Here is a 19974-nt window from a genome sequence, read left to right as displayed (position 1 = left end):
TTTAGACAGCACAAGAAATACACAGAACCAGAAAAAACAATAAAACCACTCCCTGCCTCATTTCCTCACTGCTCTTGAGCGTTCTTTGAGATTTGGTCAGAGTCTAAGGTATCCAGGATCCTTCCTCTCTTCTGCACATGGCTTCCAAATCATGGAATCTGTATGACCTCTGTGTTATGACCCTGTCTCTTATAACTTTCAGTTCCCTTCCTTAGGTGACTTCTGGATTAACCTTGTCAGGCGATGTAAGTCCTCCACCAGATGACCCATTGCTTAGTTGCCAGCCAGCTAACTTGTAGAACCAGTCTTTTTGATTTGTCCACCTCTTTAGCATATCTATTGTATTGCCCAGGTGGATTTATTCACATGCCAATATGTCTCGATAGTCCTTTCACCCAACCCCGGTATGGCAAATTGACACACACTGGTGCATTGATCACCCATTCCTCACTCCCAGTGGGTGTCTCTGAAAAGAAGTTAACCTGTTGAGATCAGGTAACAAGCAGCACAAGACTGAACAACTAAACTGAGTCACACATTTTATAAAAATAATGCAGTAATCTCCCACATTGTTCACAGAAGCTAGTTCACCTACTTACACCTTTATGGTGTATAGTAGTTGACATAAGAGTTTGCTGACTCTCTAAAACTGCTTCACTGAAAGCATGGAATATTTGAAAACATGGAGTATTTGAATATTTGCAAATAGCTAATTTTATGAGTTTCGTCTAGTGCATCAGCAGGATGAAGTTCTTCAAGAACTTTCCCACTCTTTCCATTGCATGTAGGATTTAATAGCTTTATTTTATAAAAGAACTTGGGAAAGAGAGGTTAAGAAAATTCAGTCCAAGTAAAGTCAAGATCAGATGTCTTTAAAGAAAAGATGGTGTTTCAGAATGTTTCCCTATAAATAAATCAAGTAGAGGGATTCTAGCCAGGTGTACAATGTGTGTACAATTTTTGGCTTGAATAAATACTTTGTGAAAGAAGCTGGGCTAGAAATAGCTGATCATTTTACCTATTTAGCAAACTCTACGGACACTCTGCTTGACTTGGTCTTGATTACATAATGTGCATAAGTCATGTATGTATTGACTGGAAAACATTAATTATTTGAGTATTCTAGATATAGCTGTGCAAATGGCATAACTAAAGTAGAATGGAATGTCTTCTAATGCAGTACTTTCGCTCCCTTACTCCCCTGCTAGAAGGACCCTTTTCTCCTAACCGTGCTCTGTTCTTTATTTTAATGGGAGGATAAATGTTGCAGGGAGGTAGGGGGTTGTCTTTAAATTAACCATTTTTCTTAATCATCTCAAAGACTGTTTCAAGCCTTTTTAATTTTTAGTTTCCAATGGTATGCTACTTGATTGCAGTATTACAGACCTTACCCTTAAGGGAAAGAAGTGTGCTTTTTTTTATTGGACAAACAGTGGAAAATGTCTTTTAGTTATGGGAAACTGATTGGCCGTCGATGCTATGAATCAACTATCACAGCAGGAAAAAAATGTAGTGGAACACAGGATTTTATTGGCCCCCTGGCAAACACTAAATATGGTTACATTAAGGAATACTATATTGTGTCTTTTTTACTATTTTGTCTAAATATAATTTTTAGACTCTGAAAGCAGTCAGGTAGAATTTACTTCCACTGGCTGCCTTCTACTTGTTCTAACGTATTAAGTTAAAGTTGGTTTGGCAAAGGACAGAAATATCTGATAATCCAGATGTATTAAATGTATTAAAGATTTGGAAATACGGAAGAGTTACCATGAAAAGATTTTACTCACCCCTTTTGGAGTAGCAAATTTTATTTTTATGTGTATGCCATAACTCCTATCTAGGTTTCTGAATTTTATGTCAATGGTATTTCTAGATGTAAATTGTACCTAGGAAAATGTACATTCATTTAGGATTATACTTAAAAAGGATAATATGTGTCAAGGGTTTGTAAGGTCAAAATATTGACCTGCATTTTTGTAGCATAGACTCATAAAATTTAGAGAGGAAAAATTTGATAATGAGTCAGCTGGTCCATCCCTGGGGACCAATGCAGAATTGTTGCTATAGTAAATTTTTATTGCTTTGTATCCAGTCAGTCTTGAAATGTTTCAAGCAATGAGGTTTCCATTACTGCTTCTGGAAGGTTATTCCATAACTTAACAAATATCAATCTCAAAAGTTTTGAGATTGATAGTTGAATTAAATGGTTTTCTGTATTAGATAGATTTTAAGTGGTTTTAAAGTGCAGACTAAGTTTGCCCCATAAAATGGAACAAAAATAACCTTGTAACTAATCCTTTTCTTAGTTATTTTCTCGTGCCTAATACTCCAATGGCCCACCCTAAATTATTCCTCTCTCTCTGGTATTTATTCATTTCAAGTATTTGAAGAATGTTATAGTCACACATAGTTGTTGCTTTGCCAAGCTATAATGTATTCTTTTAAATCTCATAAATCGATCTTTCCAACTGGTTTAATCACTTTTGTTGCTCTTATCCATACACCCTCTAACTTCCCTACATGTTTTTGAATTTGAGGTGCCCAAAAGTAAATATAGTATTCCAGAACTAGGGTCACCATAGATTTTCAAAGAAGGACTATACCCTTCTTGCCCTTTGGCATGTCATTGCAGCTCAAATTCATATTGGCAGTTTAAGTGCCATCGATTTGCTAGCTCAGACTTTGATTGCCAGAATCAGTCCAATCAAACTCATTATTACTGCTTTCTAGGTACCTCCTTTTCAAGGAATGTCTGTATTTTAATTTTTGCTGCAGATCAGGAAAGCAATGGGAACAAAATCCACTTAGTTCTCCATTTGGCTTTTTCTTGAACAGATACTATAGACAAAAATACCTAGGTCCAGCCCCTCACAAGCAATCCTGTAGTAAAAACGGTTCTTATGCACATATGTGATGGAAATGCTTTTGTTTTGTAAAAGCCTGTTTTTAATGATGCCAGCTTGTTAACCCACTAACCATTGGTTCAAAGGGTTGCAAATTTCTATCCCTCTTTGGGAACTGGGCTTATACCTAATGCGGACAACTAAATGAACCATTAAACTATCATCCTTTATCCAAGGCTCCCTATTCCTTGTGGTTGAACAAACGAGTGAAAAGGGCCAAATTTATCTAGGGATTAGGCCAGTTTATTTCCCCTGAGATGAAAAACCTACTGTTCGGAAGAAGATTGCAGCAGTACAGAGACTGCAAAGCCCCCTTGAGATAAAGTGGGGGCTGTAGAGGACCAGCGCAGGCCAGATAGCATGTGTTGATTATGATGTGGCCAGGTTTGCTGGAGGATGTCCATTTGGAGTTCCAGCCATAAAATAAACTTATTTTAAACACACATGCTACCTTAGCAGGGAGAATGCCCCCTGAGCAAATTTACACTTCCGTGTACCAGCACTGATTTTTAAGGTGTGTGTGTATATAGGATACGTCTACTTTTCTGGACAGAACAGAATTCCCGTTCTCTGTGAAAGATTCTACTGTACTTATGCTGGATGATACCTGCTATGATTGCTAACAGAATAATTGTGCTGCTAGGGCTCAATCTTGCAAGATATTGAGCTCCCTCAACTCTCACTAAAATTAATAGTTGATAACACTCATATAACCAGCAAAATATTCTTCTTTTCTCTTATAAGAATGTCTGTCTGGCAATCCTCCCCAAAATTAATCCATAATGGAGGCGAGGAACCCCTTGAGCCATAGACCCTGGCTACAATTTCCCACAGCTCAACCATTATGCTCCAGAGCAAGCTCCTGTTACTGCAGGCCTCTTGCTCTATTTTCAGCTAAACAAACACACACAACTCCAGTGGTACCCTTTTCTGCTAAACTTTCTTTTCTTGTTTCTCCGTGGCCTGAGACATTTTGGCTTCTTTTTGCCTTACTGTGAGCATGTGTTCCCGACCCCCACTCCAATACACACACAGCAGGCGAAATGGCCAGTGTGGGGAAGAAGGGCAGACAAGAGATGTCTCCTGCAAGGTGCTATTAACAGCCTTGTGTCAAAAATTCCTTCTAAGAAACAGCGCTACCTCCTGGGGGGAGAGTGAGGTCCCAACTCCCACCTGTCTGTATCGTTGATATCCAAGAAGGCTAAGGGAAAAACAGCCCTAGAAAAGCATTCTCTCTAGCAATGAGAGTGCATCGCAAAAGAGAGGGTGAGCTGGAATCCATTAAATCCAACAAGGACAATAGTGAGGAGCTTATTCAAACAGAATTCTTTGACCCTATGTTGAGAAATGTTATAGACACCCTTGAGCTCCATCCTGACCTAGCCAAGCTGAATAGGAAGTATTTCCCCCATTTATTCACCAAAGAATTCAGTAAAGTCTCTTGATAAGACAGTATGATACATTCTATTCTTGCTGAGCAGAAGTTCCTAGGAAGGGCAGGAAACTTTGCAGGCAAGTCTTTATTTACATTTTACAACATCCTTAGAGTTAAGCTTCACTTGTTCTGCAAGTAGTGTCCCTGTGGGGGGTACTCTGTAGTTGTGGTTGTGTCCCTGCGCTGCTGATTGGAGAACTTTGGTAGCAGTGTCCGTTAGGCCCACACATGTGCGGTCTCTCCTTATTTTGCGCCAAGAGGCTAGTCAGCGCATGTGGGCTAGTTCCCCCTCAGTTCCTTCTCAACCACCCCTGACTAGAGACGGAACTGTTCCCAGTCCATTAGGACCATTACTTTTGATTTGTATTTCTGTAGTTCGCTAGCCTCCTAGTTCTTAGTTGTAGTTCTAGCTGTAGTTTTTTCTTTCTTTTTCTCCCCGCTTTAAAAAAAAAAAAACTTTTTTCCTTGTTGCGGACCCTTCCCTCAGTGTCGTCTGCCCAGCTTACCAAGCTTCAAGAAGTGCCTCTCTTGCAAAGAGGCGATTCTTGTTGCAGACAAGCATGCCCAGTGCATTCGCTGCCTCAGGGAAGGTCACATTCAATAAAAGTGTGATCTTTGTCAGGAAATCAGGCTCCAGTCTCATAAGGATAGAGAGCTCAGACAGAAAATTATCTTCGTGCAGGTGGCTTTCCCACCCTCTCTGGACCCGCACCATGAGTCACCTGGAAGATATGAGTCTTCCCCAGAGCCCTCAACATATAAAGGCTGTGGGGCGAAGAAACAAGTCACTGATTCCTTTCACAAATCATGGAAAAAGAGCAGAAAATCCCCACAGGGAGCCCTAAGAGAGCCACAAACACTCTGGTATTCTTGGTATCCTCGGTACTGCCCGCACCGAGACCCTCTGTCTGGTACCCATGGCTCACAGAAGTCCTCAGAGGCAGGTATCTTTGACAAGCCTACAGACCCGATGGGCACGGGCACCAAGTCAATGGCACTGAGGGACAAGGACAGGAGTAAGCACTCCTCTAAGAAGGTATTACCGGTGTGCAATTTAACATCGGGACTATCATCGACACCTCATTTGGCACCAGAGCATCCGATATGGACAAGATCTTCATCTTCCATGGTACCGCCAGCATCATCAAGTCAGTCAGCACTGCTGGAATTCAGACGCTCCAGGGACCTTCATGTATCACACATACCGGAGTCTCCTTGGTGCCGGGACTTCTGCACCAAGTCTTCGAACAGAATGGGAGTCTTCCCTGCTGCCCTGTCATGCCCCTCCCGCTCTCTAGTGAAGGCTCAGATAACAAACCTGAGGCTGTAGAATCACAGTACTCCTTCCAGGCTCCTTACAGTGTCCAGTATGAACAGGGTCCTCGAGCATACCCTCAGATAGCCCCACCACCACCTCGGTACAGCCACCCCTGGGCACCACCACTGACCTCTGTGCTATCACCACGCCAGTGTCCGTACTGGGATCCTTGGGCTGCATATCGACACCATGCCTCTCAAACGTCTTACCACTGATGTATTGCTCATAGGGTGGGGTGCGCATCTAACTGGCATTGCAACACAAGACAAATGGTCACCCATGGAGATATCCCTTCACATCAACCACCTCGAGCTAAAGGCAGTCAGGAAGACTGGCACCCATTTCCTCCTACTGATCAAAGTATTCACAAGAGAGTCCTAACAGACAATCGACAAGGGGGAGCCAGGTCACCTTGAAAGTGGTGTTACACTGTCAGCAGCCTACCTCCCAGGCACACAAAACTCAATAGTGGACAGTCTGTTGCAAATTCCCACACAACCATGAGTGGGAGCTAGACCCAGTAGAACTTCACAATCTATTCAGCCACCACTGACCACAGACTTGTTCACCACTTACCTGAACAAAATATGTCCACGCTACTGCTCCCGAGACAATGCTCTCCTTCTCTGCTGAGATGGAGACCTTCTTTATGTCTTTCCTCCTTTTCCCCTACTATCGAAGGTCCTGCAGAAAATAAAAAGACGGAGCTCACGTCATTCTGATCACTCCTACTTGGCCGAGACAGACTTAGTACCCTTACCTGTCACACTCCGTACCTCCTCTCCCAGTTCAGAGGACATACCCTACATGCCAGTGTGGGGGTTCTGCGCCTCATGGAATGTTTCCTTCTTGGTTCGAACATCTAGACAGCTCCTGTTCAAAGGAAGTATATGAGGTATTACTGCGCAGCAGAAAGTTCTTGACACGACGTACCTACCTGCAAAAATGGTGCAGGTTTCGAATTTGGTGTACTTCCCAACAAATCTCCCTCACATCCGTGACTCTTCCACATATCTTAGTCCCTTTTTGGGCCAGTGCATAGTCTATCTCTAAGCTCTCTGAGTTCACCTAGCAGCTATAACAGCCTTCCACCAACCAGTAGAGGGATACTCAGTGCTGTCACACCCGACCACCAAAAGGTTCCTCAAGGGCATAGTAAACCTCTTCCCGCAACCTCAGCTTCCTACTTGGACATGAGACTTAAACCTGGTACTGAAAGGATTGACCAGGCCTCCCTTCGAACCCCTGGCCACCTGTTTGCTTACATACCTCTCAGTGAAAACAGCCTTCCTGATCGTGATTACCTCAGCCAGGAGAAATAGCAGCTCTGGTGGCACATCCCCCCACATGGTATTCTTTCAGGCCAAGGTTACGCTTAGGCCACATCCAAAATTCATTTCTAAAGTAACCTACCCGTTTCACATGAACCTGTTATTCACAGGAACCAATCTTCACCTTCTACCCAAGCCTCACCATGACAACAAAGAGGCTATATTACATGCTCTAGATGTCAGGAGAGCCCTAGCCGCCTACTTGGACAGGATGAAGATTTTCAGGAAAATCCTCTAGGCGATTTTGAGGAAAGATCCGAGGGTTCAGCAATATCAGCCCAAGGACTCTCCAAGTGGATCTCGAACTTCATCAGACACTGCTACCAAGTTTGCAATATGAGCCTTCCAAATACTATTCGTACACACTCCACAAGATTGATCTTCTCATACGTCACCTTCTTCAAGAATGTCCCTATCTCAGAAATCTGTACAGCGGGGCCCTGGGCATCAGTTCACACCTTCGCAGAAAATTATGCCATCATGGGGGACTCCGTCTCTAATGCTATCTTCGTCTACACAGTACTGTGTAGTACTGTAACTGACCCAACTCAAAAGTCACAGACCTCCAGAAGAAATACTGCTCAGGAGTCATCTATAGGGACGCTACTCGTAGAATAAGTTACTCACCTTGTGCAATAACGTTGATTCTTTGTGATGTGCGTCTCTGTGGGTGCTCCGCAATGTACCTCCTCCCCTCTACTTTGGAGTTCTTGTCAATGAGTCTGTGGTAGAGAAGGAACTGATGGGGGTAGCTCATGCACGCTGGCTAGCCTCGTGGTGCAGCACAAGGAAAAACAGCACATGTGCTGGCCTAATGGATACTGCGATCAAAGGTCTCCAATCAGCAGTGCACGGATGCAAGCACACCTACAGTGGAGCACCCACACAATGAAGCACCTCTAGAGGGACACATCTCGAAGAAACATCATTACTGCACAAGGTGAGTAACTTCTTCTTTACTCATACTTTCATTTTAAACAAAGCATTGTGTTCCTTGACAAGGATACAGTATCCACAATCAGGCTTGTCTAGACTGAAAAAATTAGTTGTTTTTAAAATGTTATCACTTCTTAAACATCACTTAGCATCTCATGGGTAAAGGCCATGATATTGAAAAAGTTATTAGGTGGCCATGGTCATAGAAGGTGTGATCCATAGGATGTGCTAGCTAACACGTACTAACTAATGTGTTTGAAAAGTCTGCTTTAGACAGCCACTTTGTAACTTAACATGTGACAGGCTGAATTAAAGCTTGAAGTGAGTCTAGACTTTACTTTGACCAACTTAGCGTGGGTTAAGTTACACAGTACTGTATCTACACTCCATTTTTCAAATATATTAGAATTTGTTAGCTAACACATGTTTAAATCCTGGTCTACACAAGGACTTGGTTGTTCATGACTAGTGTGTTTTTAAGCATTAAGGCGTATCCTTGGTGGTGGTTGAAAATATGCTAATGAATTAGCTAACATGTTTTAAAACAGCTCTCATTTTCCCAATCAAACGCTCAAAGGGGGATTTCTTTCTTACCCTTACTTACCCTAGGATTAGTAACTGACATCTCGCCAAAGAGAAACACTGAATCCTCTATTTCCAGATCTTTATTCTCTGTACATGTTATTCCAGAGCAATAATGTCATATTGTAGTAACCTCTCAGGAATGACTTGAGAGAAGGTCATCAAGTCAGTTCTCAAGAAAATATCCTTCCCGTGTGGCTGATAAAGTTTATGTATAATTTAAATTCTTGGCCATTTAACACCCATGGAACAAAGACTCCCACCTCAAGCAGAATTTGGCTTCTGTCAAATTTACTGGTGGAATAGCTGCCCAAGAAGGAAAGCCATGCTTTAACAGCTCTAAAACCTGAAGAAAAGGACTTCATATCTTACACTTCACGTTACTTTTGTCTTACTGGCATAAGATGTTCAGGAGGGAGTCATATTTTGTCTTTGATCTGCTCTCTCATCTGGGAAATGTTAACCCTTGGTCACTTCCCAAATGTGGATGGTTGTCAGACAAACTCTTGTAGGAGAGAGAAAACTTGGTTTATATGTGAATTTCTCACTTGTGAGATATTTGGCAATCTGACCCATCCTTCTGGGGACTGTATTGAGAGAGAGAGAGAATATCAGTACATGGAAAGTTTAATATGTTGGCCATAGTTCAGGATTATCAGTTACTCTCATTATGGTAAGGTTTTTTTCTGCAGTTTTGGAAGTCCTCTTCTTGGGAAAACGAGCCAGGGTACAAAGCTTGACCAGCATGTCCTGGTTCCATGACTGACAGTTCTATGCTGTCTTCATCTCTGCACAGCAGAAGCAGCAAGCCCAGTTGTATAGGATTTGCATGATGTGGGTAGGATTTTTAAAAGTGTCTAAGTGACATATAAGTCCCTTTACTCATGCTCCTAAGTCACTTAGGTAATTTTGAAAATCCTAGGCAGTAACTTGTAGAAAAGAAATCAGTAACAGGTAAGAAAAAATTTTCTTTAAGTGTATTTTATAATTGTTATGCCATTGAAAAACAGGTGAAAGGAAAGATGGTGTCTTTTACTAGCACAGCTGCTTATTAAACCTTTGCTTTCTGTCAAGTGTTTCTGAAATTCATTGTCTAGAGATGGTTAGAGTTTTATGGATGGGAGGAGTTTGCGTGGGGAAGTTAAGTGCGGAAGGTTTTTAAGTGTTTGCTTAAACTCTGCTTGTCTACTATAATCAACACACTATAAAATTACTGCACTGATTTCCTTTGACTTATTTTCTTTCTCTCTCTCTCTCTTTCTTTCTGCACAAGCACTCCTATCTGGACAGGGAAACATCCCTTCTTCTGAGAAACATTGCAGGAAAGCCTTCTCATTTGCTGACCAAGGTGATGCATCTTCTTTCCACCTGCATGTGACTTTTTCCTTGTTGACAGAATGCAGCTCCCACTTCTGAGTTTATAAGTTTGATGCTCACCCCTCCCTCACTCACTCCCCTCCCCTTCTCCCCAACCTGTTACATTTACTAGAGTCACTTTTCCTCTTGTCAGGCTGTTTTTAAAGGCTGTCTCATTTTAAATATACTCTGTTAAGTTACTGCAAATATCCATCAAAGATTCCAAGTTCTCGGAGAGCATGTAATATTCATCTTAGAATCCTTGGCTAAAAAAGTCAAGTGGAGTCAAAAGTCTGTGGAGTCTGAAAGCTCTTCTGTTCTCCTCCCCTTTACAGGTATAAAAATCAAGCTGTGGGAAGCACATGGACGCTTTTTGTCATACTGCCAGAAAACAATAACATTCTTCAAATGAATTAATTACTAGCAACAGTTTGTCTTCATACTGAAAGAAAGGATAAATTTTCTATTTTGAGTGCTCTTATTTGGTGTAATCTGGAAAAAACACCCTAGTGTAAAACAAGATACTCAGAAGCCTGTTATGGATAACTCCTAAATTATTTCTGTAGCATGGAAAAAGAGTCAGTAACACCCCAAGAGCACACCTCGCATTTTAATATATTGCTGTCCACTTCCTGGCACTGTTCGTTATGTTGGGAATCATAATTACTGTACCCCCTGTAGTTATACCAGAGGAGATGAAGGGTACGGACTCTGATTCTATTCAGTGATGACCAGATGGTATGCGGAAAACTATGTAGTTTTGTGTTGTAGAGAGACTTGCACATCCATTCTATCAGGAGTCCGACTTCACTGTTGTCCACCTTCTATGTACCATTTCGTTGATTATTTAAAAAAAAAAAAAATTTAAGTGCTCCTAGGGAGAAGCTGGGGCAAATCCTGAAGATAAGGACTATATATAGATTATGCTAATATAGTAAAGCAACAAGGGCATATTTGCTAAATAGGTAGGCTGAGGCTGTATTTGCCAATTATACTTTAGAACAGGGATAGGCAAACATGGTCCACAGGCTGTTTTAAGCTGGCCTGCAAGCTCCTGCTGGAGAGCAGGATCTGGGGCTTGCCCCAGAGCACTGGGTTCAAGGCTGCACCCTGTGGCTCAGCCCTGTTCCGGCTGGGATGCTGGGTAGGGGGCCACACCACGTGGCTTTGTCCCGCTCCGGCCGGGGCGCTGGGTTGAGGGCTGCTCCAGCACTGCAGCCGGGGTGCTGGGTCGCGGGCCTCACCACGCGGCTCGGCCCTGCTCCAGCACTCCAGCCGGGGTGCTGGGTCGGGGGCCACTCCACGTAGCTCCCAGAAGCTGCGGCATGGCCCCGCTCCGGCTCCTGTGTGCTCCAGTGGCCCCTTCTGCCACTCCAATGGGAGCTGCATGGGCAGTGCCTGCAGATGGGGCAGTGTGCAGAGCCGCCTGGCCGCACTTCCGCATAGGAGCCGTAGAAGGAACATGCTGCTGCTTCTGGAAGCCACTTGAGGTAAGCACAGCTCTGAGCCTGCACCCCTGAGCCTTTCCCCACGCTCCAACGCCCTGCACCAGCCCTCATTCCCCTCCTGCTCTCCAAACCCCACGATCCCAGCCCAGAGCACCCTCCTGCACCCCAAACCTCTCATCCCCAGCCCCACCCCAGAGCCCTCATCCCCAACTAGAGCCCTCACCCCCTCCCGCACCCCAACCCCAGTTTTGTGAGCGTTCATGGCCCGCCGTACAATTTCTATTCCCCAGTGTGGCCCTCAGGCCAAAAACTTTGCCCACCCCTGCTTTAGAACTACTGTTTTTTCTAGTAAGCTGTACTTGTGTTAACACTTTTTTTAACTGGCCAGCAGCTCTCTGTTTTCCTAAGGAAATTTATTCCAGTTGCTCTGTAGTAAAGGAGCTTTAACAGCAGCCCAGAACAAAAGTAATTTTTCTGCTCTTTCCCAGCCCTCTCCTCTTTTACCTTTTTAAAACCCCTTTAGAGGTTTGGATGCGTGAGAATTAACAAATGTGGTGGCATGGACAGAAACCATGAATGTGCCTCTCCCTTTCCCCACCCCCCCTTTCCCAGTTTCATGTCTTTCCTCATGTTCTTCCTGCTTCTGGTGGATTGTATACTAGGAGGGTGTTGATGTGTACACAGTTGCCACAGCATCAAATGAAAATGTGCATGAAAAGTGTTTATCCCACTGAGTAACGTTATCTAGTTTTAGATAAAGCAATCCATTTAAAATCATCATCAAGCTACCTTTTAAATTGTAATTTTTTTGGCTGGGAAATTTTTATATACAGATTAATATTGCCAAAGTGCATTTGATTATGATTTCTTGCTTGCACATCCTTTAAAGAGAAACTTTCTGGAGAAAACTTTCAAATATTAAACTAAAAACATTTACTGGATCCCATTTCATGTTTTATGAAATCATGTCTACCACGTTCACTTAAATGAAGTGTGAACTTCATAGCTTAAATAGTACCGCTTAATTGCTAGCTTTATTAAATACAGATAAGTTTTTCTTTAAAAAACCCTCCAGATATAAGGAAGTCAACTGCAAAAAACTACATTCATGTACAATAAAATGTAAGACATCAAGAAATGCAAAAGGTAAGGTTCTTAGAGTAACATTAACTCACAATGCAGAGCCTACATCTTTTGTGTTTAAAACACAGACCATATTTAAGTACAAATTTAACAAGGAATTATGAAATATATGGGTATAATGTGGCCATGGTTAGCATTACTAAAGGAACCTTTTAACTTTTGATTTCTTGGGGTCTTTTTCAGTTTTAACTGTGCTACTTTAAAAAATTGCATTAACATAGGTTTTTTGTTATAACAGTAATAATCAGATGCAGTTGAAATTCACTTATTGAGAGAATCACTGCAGGTTGCCAGTTTTGAAAATAAACAAGAAAACTAACAAAATTTAATTATTCAAGAACACTGTATCACAGTGTAGCTTAGTTTTATATCTATTTCTATTCACTGCATGCCAATATGTTTTGTATTAATAAGATATCACTGTAGCTATTATTCCTTTGAGAAGTACAGCAAAGCTGATTTTTTTTTTTAAGAACTATTGGGATTCTGTGTTTGTGATGTGAAAATTAGTGATATTCTTCTGTAATTAGATGTAATTTCAATAAGATTCGTTGCTTGGAGTAAACTTCTTTTAGGCCTCAATCTACAAATACTTGCTCGCATGGGTAACTGTTCACTAGAGTAGTCACACTGCGTCTAGGACCTTAGTAAGTTGTACTGCTATTTCCAATTCCAAAGGGTTCTAAACTATTTCAAGTTCATATTTTAGTTTTGTTTACCATTGCAGGGGAAATGAGTTGCTAATGCTAGATGTGATTAGATTGATTAGTATGTCATATTTCTAAAATGTAGACAGTTGTGTACAACAGTTGTCAGTTTGTGGTTGAATGGCTTGCAGTGTATTCAAATTACTGTATTCAGATATTACTGTCACCTGTCTGTCTTCTCATGAAAATATATCTCACATGGAATGAGAAATGTAATTAGCTCAGTACACTGTCTGGTTGCATTGGCTTCTTGTTTGTTAATCTTCTTTGTTCCTTGTGTCAAGGTTTGTTGTTGTTTTATGCTTTGTTTGGCTTGGAAGGGGGAAAGAGGCAGATTGATTAGAGTGTAGCAAACTTTGAAAAATATCAACTTTAATCCAATCATACTTCTAAAAAAAATCATAATCCAATTGTACTTTTGGGGAAAAAGTCATGACAATACATAATTCCCCATCTTGCATCAATGAAGCATTACCTGCCAAATCTGCTGAACTATTCTTGGCATGTCAGTTAGTTTAAAAGAAAAGCTCTGTTCAATAACTAAAGAACAGTCATAACTATTTTTTTTTTAAATCACATTTTTAGTTTTGCTTTGATTTTTCTTATACATGAATTTTAATCTTTAGCATTTGCTGCTCGTAAATAAGATCTTTTTTAGGGAAATTATAATTCTAGAATTTTTTAAATTTCTAATAGTTTTAGTCTAAAAGTTAAAAGTATTGCAGTAAGGAATCATGAACATGGATTTGTCAAGAACAACTCATGTCAAACCAGCCTAATATCCTTCTTTGACAGGGTAAGAAGCCTTGTGGAGGGCGGGAGTCCTGGGAATAGCAGTAGATGTGATATCTCTCTACTCTAGTAAGGCTATTGATACTGTCTCGCATGACCTTCTCATAAACAAACTAGAGAAATATAGCTTAGACAAACTTCCTTATAAGATGGGTGCACAGCTGGTTGGAAAAGGCGTACTCAGTAGAGTAGTTATCATTGGTTCAAAATCAAGCTGGAAGAGCATATCAAGTGGAGTTCCACAAGAATCTGCCCTGTCTCCTCTTCAGATCTAGGAAAGGTACTCCCAGCCTCACAGCAAAATGCAAGGTGGAGCAGATTGTTTAGCATAAGTAGTTAGCACATAGCGTAAGGGCCCATTCAAGGTAGAGTGACACATTAACACCCCTCCAGTCATAGGACAAAAAGGGGGAGGGGCTAGTGGGGTACAAATTGTTGTTGTAATAAGCCATAAATTCAGTGGCTCTGTTGAGTCTATGATTTTTAGTGTATTGCAGAGTAATGAATTCAAGCTCCCAGACTCTTCTTTTGAAAGTATTGTGCAGGTTTTCTTTGAAGATGAGGACTAAGTCAGATATAGAGTGATCAGTTTGTGAAGAGAGTCTTGAAGTACATAAATTATGAAGTGGAGTGTGATAAATTGTTCTCCTTAACCATTGAGAACAGGACAAGAAGTAACTGGTTTAAATTGCAGCGAGAGAGATTTAGGTTAGACATTAGGAGAAACTTCCTAACTGTAAGGGTAGTTAAGCACTGGAACAAATTATCTAGGGAGGTTGTGGGCTCTCCATCATTAGAGGTTTTTAAAAGCAGAGTAGATAAACACCTGTCTGGATGGTCTACATAATACTTAGTCCTACCTCAGTGCAGGGTACTGGACTAGATGACCTATTGAGGTCCCTTCCAGTCCAACATTTCTATGATTATAGGCTATTGTTTCATCTCTGGAGCCAATCCTGTTTCAATCCTTAGAGTTTCAAATGAAAATTAATTTGGTAATAGAAACAGCACGTACTTAAACATGTTTATCATAAAACCACCACATAATCTATGATGGTTCTCTGATAAGGAATCATTTAAGACTAGAATATCAGAAAAGATAATTACGGTGCATTGGCACAGGTGTATTAGAGCCATGAGGCCTGATTCTCCAAAGCCTTGCTCTTTGTGTAGTCACATGCACCTGTGCAAAGTGGGTGTAAAATGGTACCTTTTTGATAGTTGTATACTCACTTGCACATGTACAACATGCAGTGGCATGGAAAATTGGGCCCCATGACTTATGTAAAAAGCCAAACTGAACATGTTCGCAGCCTCTGTACAGAAATAAAGGTTTATGATTGAGGTCATAGATACCACTTTAAAAGCCAGAAATTGCTCAGTTTCTCAAAATTGGTCTTAAAAATATATAAAGGGTGCATCTTGCTCTTATTGACTTCAGGAGCAGCCCAGAGCATAAAATGATTAGTTGTAGAACCTTACCCTTCTAAATAAAATAAAAAAAATCTTAATAGAGCTTTTCTTTGCTTTTGGATAACAAGTGTTTTGTGGATGAAAACAACCTGGACTAAGAGGTAGGATGAATACTCTAAAATTCTGAAATTGTATGTTTTTGGTTAAAGTTAAAAAATCTTTTCAGATATCTTACTGATTGTTTTGTTTTGTTCTTTTTTCTAAACCATATATTCTAGTATAACCTTTCCTAGTTATGTGATACCATCTTTATGATCAATTAAAATGAGTCTCTCACTAGCCTAATAAAAAGCGTTGTTCTTTGCCTAATTGAGTTTTCAGATAATGTTTCAAACCCCAATTATTACTGCTCTTGTCAGCTTATTGGCTCCTCTTATTGAAAAAGATTATGTTTCTCACAAGCAAGTCTGTACCCCTCCACAGCTGTTGCCATCTCCACTGTGTAGTATAGAAGTACAGTCTGAGAATGAGGGGACAAAAGTGGCTAAGTAGGAGTAAGACAAAGTAGCCTAGGAAGGAGCCACTCCGGAGGATGAGAATAACAACAATGGCTTCACAGAAGTGAAAAATGCCAGTAACAGTGTTACTCCTAGTGAAGTTCTGCACATATTTGAAGATGGACGAATCTTTGTCGTTAAATAAAGGGCAACTTCATCCAAACAGTGTAATAGAAAAGCAGTTTAGGGATTTTATTTGTAGGATGAAATGATAAAGAGTTAAGCACTGTAGCTGGGGCTGTCTTTCCATCATTGTGAGGAACTGTGCTACTTCTGCTCTGAAAGCATTCTTTTTTGAAGGGGACTGACAGAAGTATTTTTAATTGTGTGGCTGTCTAATTGAGTTCTACAAGGTGGTTTATGTGCTTCTTAGACACTTCACGCGATAGTAATCCAAATCTTGGAATTCTGAAATTTGAATCCTACATGCAGAGGTTCTGCAGAAGTGGTTTCTTGTTTCAGCAGATCACTTCAACTCTATTGCAATAGTAATATTATAGGCTGATTGCTGGAGATTGAAAGTAAGTATTAGTAATGTTGCAGTATACCGGTTTCTTTATGAAAAGCAATTCAGAGCTAGAATGGATTCAAATTCTTTGGACTTTTAATGTGCTTTAAATTGTAACAAACTTAGATTTTTAAAAGGAAGTGTATCAAAGAAGGAGGTTTAACTTCTTACATTTGGTGATTTGGACACTTTTTTTTAAATGAGGAAAAACATAGTATGGAGCATGGCTGAAAGGTGTAGCGTGCAAGTGTTGAGCTATTGCCAACTGGTTTAACATGTCAAAAGCTTCCTAAACAGACTGGAATAGCGTGGAATGCTATTTAATGGAAGTGTCTGTAACAGTAAGCTATGGTATCTCTCATTGTGATGTTAACTTTAATAAACTGAAAATCTATTGGATGCGTTTAATTGTACCGTTGGCAAATATGGTATGAGCTGGGACTGTCATTGTAAATCTTTGGCAAATTAAAGCATTCAGTAATTGATGGATGCAAAAGAAAAAAGTAGAATGCAAAGGAACGATGCAATATTGGCTGGCAAAGTGCAGAAAAACAATTGTGTTCTGTCTTCAGAACCACAGGGTCTGATCTGTGTGTACATCAGACAGATACAGGAAGTCTTTGCATCTTAAACATAGTCGTTTTTTTCAGCATCAATGATTGTTCCTTTAATTTCCACACTAGAGGTTGTTGCTAGTGGGGGAACTAGTATTCCTTCTCAAATTCTACCCTATAATAACCTCATAATTAGAAGCTTTGAAGTCCTGACGTTTGTTTAACTGGTATGCTGTGTCCCCACAGGAAGAGCAGGCTGCTAAACTGAAAGCTGAGAAGATCAGGGTTGCTTTGGAAAAGATTAAAGAGGCACAAGTGAAAAAGGTAAGCTACATTTATATTATTTTACATGTTTCCTAGGTAATCTTTATTGAATCAAAAAATATGGGTTCAGTTCTGCTCATCTCTGTTAATTACACTTAAACTATTTTAATAAAAAAAGACTTCTTTTCCCGTTTTTAGTTTTTCTTTTGAGGGACATTGCTCTCTGATCTGTAATTACGTTATTCAAATTTTGAGTAACTATTGTATTCCTTTTCTCTTCCAGTCAGGGCTTAATCAAGAACTTACACTATATGGTGTGACATCACGTTTTTCTAAGTAGTAGCTTATTCTACATCCAGATACAGATTTAAAAGACTTTGGCAACGTGCATTCACATCTGAAACAGAGATCCAGCCTTATTCGATTGTCTTTGCACGTTCAATAGCCTCGTATTTCAAACTGTCTTGTCCTCTTTATAGACTCTCATTCAATATACTTGTATCAGGCTCTCCAACTTCCAGTTTGCAAGATACAAACTCTCCTTTAGTTGTTAATAATAGGCAGAAGAGTAGTGAGTGGAAAACGCAGACAGTATTTGATGCTATGTCAAAGATAGTAAAGACGTTGCCTCCAAATTTAGGGACACTGTCAAGTAATTTAGGGCCAATATTTAGATATGTTTAATAAATCTGTATATCTTAATATTAACAGGATGATGTCCAGTGTTTTTAAATCATTGAAAAAGTTAATATTTAAGCATTCCACATTTAATATTTGCAAATCAAATGCTACAACATTGTGCTAGAGCATGAGAATTCAGAACAAATCAATTAACTTCTTTTAACTTTGCAAGCTGTGAGGTGCGAAAAAAGTAAGCAATAGCATAAAAGGTGGAAAGAAGATTCTAACATTCTTTGGTTTTCTAAATTAGTGTAGGTAACAGATTAGCTTGAGGTATAATTTTTATATGGACACTGCCCTCTTTTTAAAGTAATACTGAAACAGCAGGGAATTAGCAGTTAAGTTTTTAAAACAGTGCTGCTTTCCCCACACACCTTCCAAGTAAAGAAAATTTAAGAGAACTTTTTTTTTTCTGACTGCCGCACCAGTGAAAGACTAATATTTATGCAGAAAGTGGCAGAAATCTTATGACTTATAAATTTTTAAATTAAAGCTGACGCTTGCATTGCCCATCATAATTGGAAAGACACTTGTGTTGTGTTCCATGTACTGTATTTATGTATTTTAAGTGTGTTGGGTTTTTTAACTAAACAGGAATGCTAAAATACTATGGATATACTGTACTCTGGAGATGAGTGTTTAAACTAGAGTAAACGGTGAATTCTCTGTAACTTGAAGTCTTTAAATCATGATTTGAGGACCTCGGTAACTCAGCCAGAGATTATGGATCTGTTACAGGAGAGGGTGGGCAAGATTCTGTAGCCTGCAATGTGCAAGAGGTCAGACTTGATCGTCATAATGGTCCCGTCTAACCTTAAAGTCGATGCGTTTATATGCTTTTTTGTTGGTTTTGACAAAGTTAGTTAAGAAAATCTAGATGGTAAAGAAATGAAAAATACAAATATATGAGCAATAGCAGCAATACACAACTCTCCTTTTATATCATTTTCAATTAATAACAACACATTAGCCTTGCATACTTTTATTTTTTCATAAGAATAAAAACAGTAATTAAGAAAAATTCAGTGTCTGGTAGATCAATGGAAATAAATTATCATTGTATCAATTTTTAAAAGATCAATGAGTAAAATTCCATATGAATTTATACAAGGCCTTTGTGCTTGCATCTAGTTGCTTGAGACAAGCTTGTGTGAACATAGGCATCGACTTCTACTGGTGCTGGTGGGTGCTCAACCTCCCCTTTGCCTCCGGTCCCACCCCCATTCCAACCCCTTCCCCAAAGTCCCCGCCCCAACTCCGCCCACTCCCTGCCCCTAGTCCGACTCCTTCCCCAAATCCCCAGCCCGGCCCCTTCCCTGCCTCCTTCCCTGAGCATGCCACGTTCCCGCTCGTCCCTCTTCCCTCCTGGAGCTTGCTACAGCTGTTTGGCGGTGGCAAGGGCTGGGAGGTAGGTGGAGGAGCAGGGACCTGGTGTGCTCAGAGGAGGTGCTGAGGTGGGGCAGGGTAGGGAGCTTGGCTGCCAGTGGGTGCAGAGCACCCACTAATTTTTCCCCATGGGTGCTCCAGCCTCGGAGCACCCACTGAGTCGGCACCTCTGTGTGTGAAGACAAGTTTGTTTCTTTTTTTGGCAATATGTTTTTTTGTTTTTTTAATGCATAACTAAAATAAAACTACATATTGTAGATTTTTTTTTCCTTTTACAAAAGGAACATGACCTTTTGATAAGTGGGCTTTGAAATGAACATCTAGTTATTAAATATGGCTCTTTGCATCTTTAAGGGAGAAGGAATTGATTTTTATATAAACTCTATATGAGCTAAACTTTATTTTTGTAATCTAGGTTCAATAAGAAATATGTTTGGGAAACTAATCCCTGTTGTTGTTGTTCTCCTTCTGGTCACAGCTGGTAATCAGAGTTCACATGTCTGATGACAGCTCCAAAACTATGATGGTGGATGAGAGACAGACAGTAAGACAAGTACTGGACAATCTGATGGACAAATCCCACTGTGGCTACAGTTTAGACTGGTCACTGGTAGAAACCATATCTGAATTACAAATGGGTAAGTAAACATGTTGATA

General features: G+C 40.4%; 1 protein-coding gene across 1 annotated transcript in view; it reads left to right on the top strand.

The window, feature by feature from the left end:
- The window catches only part of RAPH1 (Ras association (RalGDS/AF-6) and pleckstrin homology domains 1), an 80239-nt gene that overhangs the window by 30559 nt on the left and 29706 nt on the right, over positions 1–19974 (top strand). The window contains exons 4-5 of the mRNA XM_077830207.1: positions 17233–17310; positions 19796–19955. Coding sequence (XP_077686333.1) covers positions 17233–17310; positions 19796–19955 — 238 coding nt within the window. The remainder of the gene's footprint in view (positions 1–17232; positions 17311–19795; positions 19956–19974) is intronic.

This window comes from Eretmochelys imbricata, chromosome 11 (assembly GCF_965152235.1).
Source record: "Eretmochelys imbricata isolate rEreImb1 chromosome 11, rEreImb1.hap1, whole genome shotgun sequence".
Classification (NCBI taxonomy): domain Eukaryota; kingdom Metazoa; phylum Chordata; order Testudines; family Cheloniidae; genus Eretmochelys; species Eretmochelys imbricata.
Note: the sequence above shows the minus strand (reverse complement) of the source record. Positions and strands in the feature narration are given on the sequence as shown.